Raw genomic sequence first — 11,105 nt, forward strand, 5'->3', positions numbered from 1 at the left:
CTGGTTGAGGTCCTTATCCAATCTTTTCAAGTTTTCCCCGGCTATTGTGTTGTTTTTTTCTGGGTTCGTACCTTTGCTGAGTAGTTGGTCTTCAGGATTTTGAGTGGTGACTGTGGCTTTGTGGTTCCCTGTAAATCTTCACTTGACCTCCCCTGTCAGGCTCTAGTAGTTTCTGCTGGGGAAAGGGGGAGGGATTGTGTGTTTCTTGATTTTGGCCTACCTACATGCTCTACATTTCTTCCCTGCTTAGCTGATGTTCAAGATCAGGGCTTGTTCTGGGTAGTGCACCTGGTTTATAACCTTTGGTTAAACCTGGAATGTACCTTGGCCTTAACCTGCCTGATTTGCATTTTTATGTACTCGCCTAGTTGTCCTTGCGGGGGTTTAGCTCTGGCTCTTTGGTCCCGCTTCTCAACTGTCAATCAACTGGTGTACAGATTCCTGAGCCTATTGGGCTCTTGTCATGCCTTCATTTGAAACTGTATATGGCATCAGCCTCCGCCACATTACTACTTAATGCATTCCATTTGTTAACTACTCTGACACGGAAAAAATTCTTTCTAATGCGTGCCTTCAGGCATTAGTGTTTTTCACTAGTGAAAGTATAGTGAAATGGTGTTTTTCACCATCTCCTATTGGTAAGCCCTGGTTGCAATTTTTTTTTAACTGATTTGTTCTTTTTCAGGGGGACAGATTCCTGTTCCCACCATATTCTGTTATTTCCCGTGGAGTAGTGGGGTTCATTTTAGGGGATAGACAAGTCAGAAGGCAGGCTGGCCAGGACTCCAGGTGACCTGAGCTGCTACGGTGTGGCAGTGAGGCACATTGCGGGTTTTTTGCACGCAAGTTTTCTGATCTTTTTTTCTCAGTTTTGGGTTGATCTCTGATCCCTAGACTTTCCTCGTTTTGTAAAGAGCCAGTTCAGTAGATTTTGGTGTAGTGGTTTCCAGTAGACAAGAGTGAGCCTCGGGGGGCCTGGGACATCTCCCTTAGAGCTTGGCTTTGACCAGTGGTTAGCTTGGGAGCTACGGAGGGCCCCACCTGAAATGGACATAACATTATATTCAATGCTTGATTCATATAAAAGTTTTGTGGGGGTTCTACATGAGGCAACACAAAATGGCATGAGATATTGTGAAGCTGTTTAACACAACCATGTTACTGGGGGGTGGAAAAAGAAGCAATCGTAGTAGAGATAGCTGGATGTTAATACTGATAGTCCCATCATATTGGTATTGAAGTTAAGGATGGTCACCGATCTTGCTGACAAGTTGCAAGAGGATATTGATAAGATGTTAATGAAGATACACAAGTTACATTTCTTTTTGTATACTTGTACTGTGCTACATCAGCCTGTACTTGCCTAGCAATGCTCATGTGTGTTTGTGTGGATACTGTGTAGGTACCAGGAAAAAAAAGAGAACTTGTAATTTGTTTTAAACAGTATTTGTAAACACTTTGAGGGCTTTAGGATGAATATATTAATTAGATGAAAGTTGGATAGCACATTTTGTTTTCCCTCAGTTGCTTATAATATATTTTTTGTGAAAGTTTTACTGACTTTATGCAAGGTTTTTCCATCATTGACTACAGCAAGCATTAGGTACAGTATATGAAATGTTAACCACATTTCAATTTAAACGTTTTGTGTTAAAAAAGCCGAATGTACTGTATGATGATGTTTCAGTCCATCCTGCACCCTTATCAAGTCCTATAATGGTCCAGGGTGGACCAAAACATTGTCAGTGTCTTTATTTTTCAGATTTGTGGGTTGGGTGTCTAATTTTTAGCCACCTTATTGCAACTTGTTGTCGTTTAAATACATGATCTTCCCACAGGTGGACCTAGAACCTCAGGGGAAGCTACATGTTGTAATTGAATTAAAATGGGCCGAACCAGAAGATGGAAGTATCCGCCCACGAGAATTCAGGGAACGGCAGGGTTTCAACCGCCGACGTGGAGCGATGAGGCGGCGAGTTCATCAGGTATGGCTCTTGCATCTTTGATGACAGTTCTTTAAATTAAAAGTTAGTGGCTGGAAAGCTGCAAATAATTTAAATTTTTAATGTAACATTAAAAATAATTATGGTAATAAGTAAGTATTTTAGAAATACAGCATGTTGCTGTATGATTTTTATGGTGAGGCTTGTTAAAAAAAAAAAACTGGGTTGCTGGTGAAGATATGTGCTTAAAGTTTGAGCACTTGGTAAAAAATGGAAGAATTCTTATTAATTATTTATGATTTTAGTATTTGTAGGGAATATGGTGTACTATAATGTACTTTAATTGAATTGGATATGAATTTGCCACGTCAGATTTTGACGAGATTTCTATTTTTTTTATTTTTTTTCTATTTTTTTTTTTTTTTTTTTTTTTTTTTACAAAATTACATACCAGGGCCTTTGGTGATGTCTAGGAAGAAAAACTATGGCTATGGGAAGCTCACAAGCATATCACCATAATGGAAGTTTGGTTGATAATAGCATCATTCCACAGCCATCATGGGGGATGAACTACTCTGCAGTACTGTATACTCTCCTACTGTATACAGTATACGTAGTATACTGTATACAGTATCTACTGTATACAGTACTGTATGCTTCTCCCTGACCCTGTTGATCTTCAATCAATCAAGAACCATCTGTAGAGCAATATGTTAAATAATGCAAAGTTATACACTGTTCAGTAGGCAACTTTTCTTGTACAATTACAGTGGATGTTCAGACACTATACCTAATATAAATAAAGGGGCAGATGGCAAGAATAAGGATGTTTCAAGTTGTTGGGGGCAAGATGTGTAGTTTGCATATGGCATGAAGAAAAAATTCTCAAGGTAGGATGGGAAGTATAAGGTATATTGTACTTTAATCTTGGGTGAGTCATTGGCATTGACATAAGTGAATATTGTAGTAGGAAGGCTCTCAACCTGGTGACACTTCTTTATAGAGATTAAACTCATGTTGGTAACTACTGGTGGAGTAACATGGTTCAGAAAAAATTCAAAGTAATATTGTTTTAGGTAAAAATGTGAATAAATGCAGTCATTAAGAATCTTTGAAATGGTCCATAATAAATTTTAATACTGAATTTCCTTTCAGGTCAATGGTCACAAGTTCATGGCTACTTTCCTACGACAGCCAACCTTTTGTTCGCACTGCAGAGATTTTATATGGGGTTTAGGGAAGCAGGGTTACCAATGTCAAGTATGCACCTGCGTTATTCACAAACGTTGTCACCAGTCTGTCGTCACACGATGTCCAGGAAGCAAGAGTATAGACCAAATCTCAGAGGAGCCATCTGTAAAGGTATTACCTTTTGTCTCGGTGCATGTTCTGTACAGTATAATTATACAGGGTATACGCACTGTGATGTATCAATGAGAAAAATCCATAGGAGCTGTGATGAGGATTCGAACCTATGCAGTGGGTAGTCCCCCACGCATTACCTCATCACTACCTCAGTACATACTTTGGATCCTCATCACAGCACATACGGATTTTCTTTGTCTGATTATATTCAACATTGTACTGTATATCTGAGTGCATGTGCAGTATACAGTAGTGTTGTATCCTTGTTTGGGCACACTAATTGGGGTCAGATAGATTCTGGTTTGGGGACAAACTGTATATACACAGTTTGTCCCCATTAGTTCTTGTTTTCCTCTGTATTTGGAATATGAATGTTCTGTACAATAATGCTGTATGCAATACAAAATAAACACTATAGCACTCCTACACTCAGCTGCTGTGTATTCCACTTCCCACATCTAACTACTCGTGTTATGGTTCCCTGAGTATTGGAACCATTGCCACCAGTACAGTGTTGCTTGGGCCTGAACTCCAGTTTTGAAAAACTGTACTAGTTCTGATGTGTAACTTTGTCTTGTTCCCCAGGCTAGCTTGCTCTTTTCAGTAAATTAAAAAAAAAAAAATCCAAGTTAACTCCTCTTCCCACTACCTAGTTTAGCTTGATTATCCTTGCAGGAAGAAATTTTTTTTAATTCACAAAGTGAAATATTAAAAGTGTGAAAATTATTGAATACCAGTAAGTCCTGCTACACAATCATTGAAGAAAAGATACATGAATGAAATGTGCCCAATTGCAGTATAAAGCTATGACACCTCGATATATTTTTTTTAATTAGCACTCTTTACAAACTTTTAGAGAATAGTTTGGTAATGAAACCCATTGCCAAAAATATATAGCATCTTTTTATTAATATATATTGATAAAGGCAGGATAATAGAAAAAGTAATGCGAAGTGTCTGAGTTGGCCAGCTAACCATCACAGCTTGGCAAGGCAGGTGCTAAGTGTTCATCTATTAGCAAGTTCTTTCCCATCCGTCAAAGGGTTCTGGCTTACTGTAATCTGCCTGAACAAGGTTTGATTGTATACACATAGCTGCATCTTTTCTAAAAGAAAAAAAAACATAATTTTCTTCACTCCATTTATTGTTGCCCTTGTGGGGCAGTTTTTACCTTTTTAACTGCCTATAATTAGTGATATAAGGTAATATTTAATTACCTAAGTGTAGTTACAGGAGAGCTATGCTTGTGGTATCCTGTCTTCCAAGCACTCTGCCATATAACGCTTTGAAATTACTGACGGTTTTGGCCTCCACCATCAAGTGGAGTGTGTGTGTGTGTGCATATGTTAAATATCAGTGTTTAGTTACTGGAATAGAGGTAGAGCTGAATTTGTGCTGAATATCCAGGTGCCAAGACATCAAAAATTTAATCATAACGTTCTTGAATGTTTTCATAGCCATTTTATGTATTAGCCTCCAAGGCAGTCCAGTTTGTGTCACCTTTTATATAATAGTTTTTATTTGGAATTGGTTCTTCACTTGACCTAAAGTTGATCAGTGGTCAATTTTATGCATTCAACTTGTGATAGGCTCACCACTACCCCTTGATTTGTTTACATGGGGGGATAGGCTTAACAGTTTCCATTGCCCATGACTTGTGTACATGTTGGAGGTCTCCATGTGTTTATGTACAGTTGATGAATAGTCTCTAGAAATACTTTGAGCCTATAAATTTGTATTTATCCTCTCAACTGTTTTATTTTCTTAACTCCCTCAAGCACTCGTATGCCTATTTTCTGTGTTTACTTTCTTAATCTGATATTCTCATTATATTTTATTATTACATTTTCAGGGAAGAAAGAAATGATTTATTTATTTTAAAATAAAAAAACTACTACACTGGTGAATCAGGACCTGACTACAAAAATTGTTTTGCTCACAGGGAAGTGGTCAGCAACGGTTCAATGTCAATGTGCCGCACCGGTTTTCTGTTCACTCATACAAGCGGTTTACGTTCTGCGACCATTGTGGCTCATTGCTTTATGGCCTTATTCGTCAGGGTCTCCAGTGTGAAGGTAAGAACTTGGCCAGTTTTAACATATTTCCAATGTTATAAAAGAGATTTGTTGTCTCCAATAGGTTCTGATTCCTCAGCTTCTCACTAAGGACTCGGTCAGCAATGGGGTGCCCTGTAATTAAATAACACTGCCAATTTTAACTAATCACTGACAAGTCAAACGACCACTGGTTACTTTGACTACGTGAAGTCTCTTATTACGTCTCGCTCCAAACCAATATTGACTGCAATAAAGCAAAGCATTCGGCTGGAAAACGGCATCATTTCCTCCATAGCTCTCTGCGAGTGCAAAGGAAGACAATATCAACAAAGGACACCCCTGAGCCCTCCAACACATTCCAAAGAAAGAGGTGCAGCAATGAGGGGATAGAAGGCGCCACTCCCTTGAAAGCACCTCTACCAGCCCCCATCATTTGACAAAGGGCCATCGACTTTCGACCTGATATATTGAAGTCATGGTCATCTTTGACTCTGAAGGACGAACATCACAGTCCATTGGTGCATGCAGGCCAGAGATCGTGCAGGGGCTCATACTGATGGAGCCAAGAAGCTCCATTAGAAGCCAAATGAATCGAGGCCGGACAGACCTGCCTATCGATGGCCAAAGCAGTGGCAGCAGAGGAGGCCATTGTAAATTTGGCAATTGTATGCAAACCAAGATGACAGAACCTCCCCTAACTCAAAACATGAAATATGAAAGGCTTACATTTGGAAAAAATTATAGTATAAAACTATGCTGGGTATGTACACTATTACATACTAATCAAAGTTTTTATTTGAGAGATTTTTTGGAAGTATTTACATTTGGAATACTGATAAGTAGTAGTAATGTGCCTCCACATATATTTCTGTAAGCAATTATTTTAAGCAGCTTGGTTTGTGTTCATTTGATAATTTTTTACTGCAGTTCTTTTTTTTTTCCCCATATATTTTAGGAGTGGTGAGAGTAACATATTTTCATGTCTTTCAGTATGCAATATGAATGTTCACAAGAGATGCCAGAAGAATGTAGCCAACAATTGTGGAATAGATGTAAAACAATTATCTGAAATCCTCACAGCCATGGGAATACGTCCTCAAGATGAGTCAGGGAAACGTAAAAAGAAGGTAAGTTTGACTTTTGTTTAATATCTTAATTGTAATGAATCCATGACCATAGACCACACTTGTATATCACACTATATCACTGTATCCTTGTACTTAAAGTGGGTATTATTAATACATTCTTCCATTGCACATTTCTTGCTGCATCATTTTCTTATAGCACCCCATGTATGTTCATCACAACATCCATAGGGCCCATTCACTCTTCACCATTCACTCGCCTTTAAGTGATGCAGTAACGTTTTATATACCAACCCAAGTTTGCCCTTTGTGGAAAGAATGTTATTGTCACATAATGGTAGGTGATGGGGTTGCATCATATTACTGTAGTTAATTTTTAAAGTAAATACTATATTTTTTACCAATCCTTAAAGTTTCTGGCATCAGAGGGTGATGAAGCAACACCTCGTATGCACTGTACATATGGCATATGTACAGAATTATTTCAGTACTTTAATAAATTTTCAATTAAATAATTAATACAGTAGTCAGCATGTCAAATTAAAGGGGAGTCTGACTGGGTTGGTGCCTGTGCAGTAGATACTCTAGGTTTTATACAGTAGTTTTTAAATGCCCATGGCTAAAATTTTCACCATTTGTAATTTTAATGTGTGGCCAACTCATGGGTTTGTTCCAGTGAGTCATTCATTAGCAACAAAACTGTTACTTTTTCTAGTTTATTAATTAAAAAGTAATTTCATAAAACATCAACCCAGAAACATTTTTTTACTTTTTTCCACTGTGTTCACAATCATACCATATAAGCAGAGCCCACTGTACTGTAAGGCATTTCCCATAATTTAATTGAAGCATGCAGGACTAAAGATGCACTACCTATTTGTAACCAAGATAACATATATATGTTAAATATTTTTAATGGAAAATTTCTCCTCAGTCTATCAGTGAGCCATCGAAATTACCTGCATCAGCCACAGCCTCTGTGAGTGTTCCAGGAAGTATCAGTGAGATAGAGGAGCTAGGAACAATGAAGGAGGAAGAACTAAGACTACGGATTGAAGCTCAAAGATTTATGGAAGAGAAAATGAAAGATCGATGTCCAGAGGAAGAACAGGATTTAAAGCGTGAGTAATAGCCAGCTGTTGGGTTGTGGTGGTGGATGCATAAGCCAATTTACAGATGTTGGTGCTGGTAGCAACAAGCACACTTTAGATGAACTAATTCTAAATGATGTTTCCTCCCTCATAGTAATGTATGAAGCTGTTTGAAGTAATGGGGGTAGAAATAGTGTGCTTGGGGATAATGGTGTAGCTAACAGCATGCTGTATTTACATATTGCAAACCTAGTTTTGAATGGTATTGTCTGAAAAATTGGCAAAATCTTAGTAATTGGCACGTTACTTCCTTTGTAATTTAGTAATTTGTATTTTCAAAGAAAGTAGCACTTCCTTCTTTGGGAGGATTTCAGTATGCGGAGGAAGAATGGTGATGGTATTTAAATACCACTTTCGAAAGATTGTTTCTAGATGTGTAATTAAAGTACAGTATTTTACTTGCTGTAAATTGCAGAGGCACAAAACTAACTATCCTTACAATTAATATAATATAAAGTAGTGATAAAAGTTTTTCTTTTAATGTTAACCGAGTATAAAAAAAAAAAGGCATTAAATCCTGACGGCAGGATACAGAGACCGAGAAAGAAAGAAAGAAAGAAAGACTTCTGTACAACAGTCAGGGGAAGTGATGGCACAAAAGAACTTTGAGGGATGATTGAATAAATATGCCAATAAATAGTGGGAATATTTATTTGAAGCTAATATTTTTTTTTTAATAAAAATAAGCAAGAGAGTTGACACATTAAAAATCTTACTATAATTTTGTGAATGAAAATTTTTGAGGATAATATGAGGGGTTTGTGCTTTGAACAGTACTAACCATCCACACAAGTACTATCAGTACCTGAATACATGGAAACCGAAATTACCCGATTTTTACTTTTTTTATTTTTGATTTTAAATTATTTTCAGATTCAGTGTTCTATAAATCTCACATTAAAGCACTAAGAAATGTGATTCTTAATGATAAAATTCAAAGTTACGTTAAAAAAACAATTGTTCAAGTATTACCTGCCTAATGAGAGATTTCCTTGGCAACAGCGAGAACACTAGACACTGACTTAGACATGGTGCTCGGTGGGAAGAAGCTCGGGTTAGACGACTTCAACTTCATCAAAGTACTGGGCAAGGGAAGCTTTGGCAAAGTTATGTTAGCTGAACTAAAAGGAACGGATGAAGTTTATGCCGTCAAGGTTAGTTGTGGCCCTTATTATATTGCACTACTTTTATTTTGTAGTATATATATTTCTCTTAGATATATTTCACGTGTCTTATAAAACTTCATAACACTGTATATTGAAAAGATTTTCTCCTTCTGTAGACTTTCTTGTAAGGATTATTTATAAACTTGTGATGAATTAAGTTGCCTTGCCTGTATACTCACATTAGTGCTTTTATATCATCCATGTAGGCTAAACAAATCAGAAGTTTGCACTCTGTTTGACTAGATATAAAAATGTACATTAGTAAGTTGAAATAGGGAAGTATAAGCTTTTTTTGGGAAATGTGGATTAAAACAATTTTGCTCTTTTCTGTCATATTGGTCTGTTGATGCTTTGCATAATTTAACTATGCACTTCAAGTTTTTATGGCTGTGTGATTGTATGCAAGAGGAAATAAGGTACAGAGCAAGTCCTTGTATGTATGGAGGAAGATCTCTAGGCATCACCTCGTTTCTTGGGGACCCTGCTGCAAATTTTATGAACTATTGTCATAATTTTATCATGTCAGTAATTTTTGAAGTTGTGTATTATTTTTGCCGCAATTATATTGAAGTTCATACATCCATCTACTACATGCACTCTCAATGGAAACTTTCTAACCTGTGCAACCGTTTTAATTTTCTAGTATCTACCTATGACATGTCGTATTTTTCTTGAAAAATTTATTCTCGTTCACTTTAGTTCTCTTAGTACCTTATCTTGGTCATGTCTACTCTAGTTCCTCTCTCCTCCGTGGTTTGAGGATCCATTTGTACTAACTTGTAATTGTAAATCTGAATTCTAGTTACCATTGTTGGTCGCGTGGCATGTCTTTGAATCTTCGCAGTTTCTGAAACACAAGATGCAGCGAGACGAGAGGAGAGACAGGGAAGTGAAGGGGAAGGCAAGGAGAGACTGGGAGGCAGGGCGAGAGGAGTGATGGGGTGAGGGGGGCAGGGTGAGAGGCAAGGCAAAAGGAGAGATGGGGCGAGAGGAGAGACGGGGCTAGAGGCGGCAAGATGGAGCGAGGTAAGAGGACAGACGGGGAGGTGAGGGAAGGTCAGTGGAGACTCCTAACAAAGATGGGATACCAGAGGTAGGAGAGATGATCTAAGAGAATGAGCTAAAAGAATTCGATATAATAACAAGGAAAGAGAAAACAACTCTTTACATACAACCCATACAACTGTTACACCACCAGCCAAATTGCCTACCTATCCTAAACCAACCACATATTTACCCCACTCATATCCTACCTTATAACCAACCACAATCATTCTCGCTATCTCCTGTGAGTCCATATTTTAATAAGTGTCCAAAATATTTATAATACAGTATTGCTTGGAGATACAACTGGGACAGAATTGGGAATCCCCCCCCTCCCTCTCAATCAATTGTAGTTGAAATACAGTATAGCTCATTAGCTGAATGTAGTAACAAAATGACAGCTATGCTCATTGTGGTCAGTTGTCTTTATACTTGTCTAGCATATATTTATTTTTAATTCTGCTATAATTTTTGCTTTAATTCTGTAATGTGTTCCATTTTTCTATGACTGAATTCTGGATAGAGGTGCTTTCATGTGTATTTCCCACATCTTTGCATCCTTATTTGAAACCTACATCTTGTTCCGTTCGCTCATGGTTTTAGAATCTCTTCAGTGTCTCTTCTCTGTCCTAGACATAATTTTGAATATTGCCGTCCTCTCTCTCTTATTTCTAGCCTATATACTAATTTTGGTACCTTCATTTTGTCTGTCTTTCATAATGCTTTCCTTGCATTGTGTTACCAATAACACAATTGCATAACATTTTTCCATATCTCTGAACTATTCCTGATTTCTGTTTTAGGTATGGACACCATACAACTGTTACTTATACCAGCTTTGATATTGCACTTGTTATAAATAATTTATTCAGCAAACAGTATCTCTTTATACTTTTTAATACAATCCAGACAAAATTATATTTGCTAACATTGCATATGTCTTTTACCTTGGTACTTGTGTGGGCTTTGGTTAATGTGATGTTCTTAATAATTAACTGTGTGAGATCTATGTTCAGTGTATTTCATTTACATTGCTTAGCATATGCCAACATTCATTTGTTGGCCGCCTGCCATTTCTTGTCTATTACTGTCAGTCATATTTGTTATTTATATTTCCTAGCATATTTGGATTATCCACAAATTTTCTTGTGTAGTTATAAATTCCCTCTGACTCATTAAGCATATGTATATATGAACATAATAGGTGCCAGCACCAATCTTTGTGGAATCCAACTTTACTCTCCACCTTGAGACTTGTCCTTCTTATTTTATCCTGCAACAATTCTTCGCCCTA

General features: G+C 37.3%; 1 protein-coding gene across 1 annotated transcript in view; it reads left to right on the plus strand.

Annotated features, from left to right (window-relative positions):
* LOC123772719 (Protein kinase C) overlaps window positions 1–11,105 on the plus strand; it is an 82,508-nt gene that overhangs the window by 15,666 nt on the left and 55,737 nt on the right. Inside the window, exons 2-8 of the mRNA XM_069303637.1 lie at window positions 1,839–1,985; window positions 3,099–3,305; window positions 5,251–5,383; window positions 6,356–6,492; window positions 7,385–7,571; window positions 8,604–8,755; window positions 9,570–9,691. Coding sequence (XP_069159738.1) covers window positions 1,839–1,985; window positions 3,099–3,305; window positions 5,251–5,383; window positions 6,356–6,492; window positions 7,385–7,571; window positions 8,604–8,755; window positions 9,570–9,691 — 1,085 coding nt within the window. The remainder of the gene's footprint in view (window positions 1–1,838; window positions 1,986–3,098; window positions 3,306–5,250; window positions 5,384–6,355; window positions 6,493–7,384; window positions 7,572–8,603; window positions 8,756–9,569; window positions 9,692–11,105) is intronic.

This window comes from Procambarus clarkii, chromosome 50 (genome assembly GCF_040958095.1).
Source record: "Procambarus clarkii isolate CNS0578487 chromosome 50, FALCON_Pclarkii_2.0, whole genome shotgun sequence".
In the NCBI taxonomy this organism is placed as follows: domain Eukaryota; kingdom Metazoa; phylum Arthropoda; class Malacostraca; order Decapoda; family Cambaridae; genus Procambarus; species Procambarus clarkii.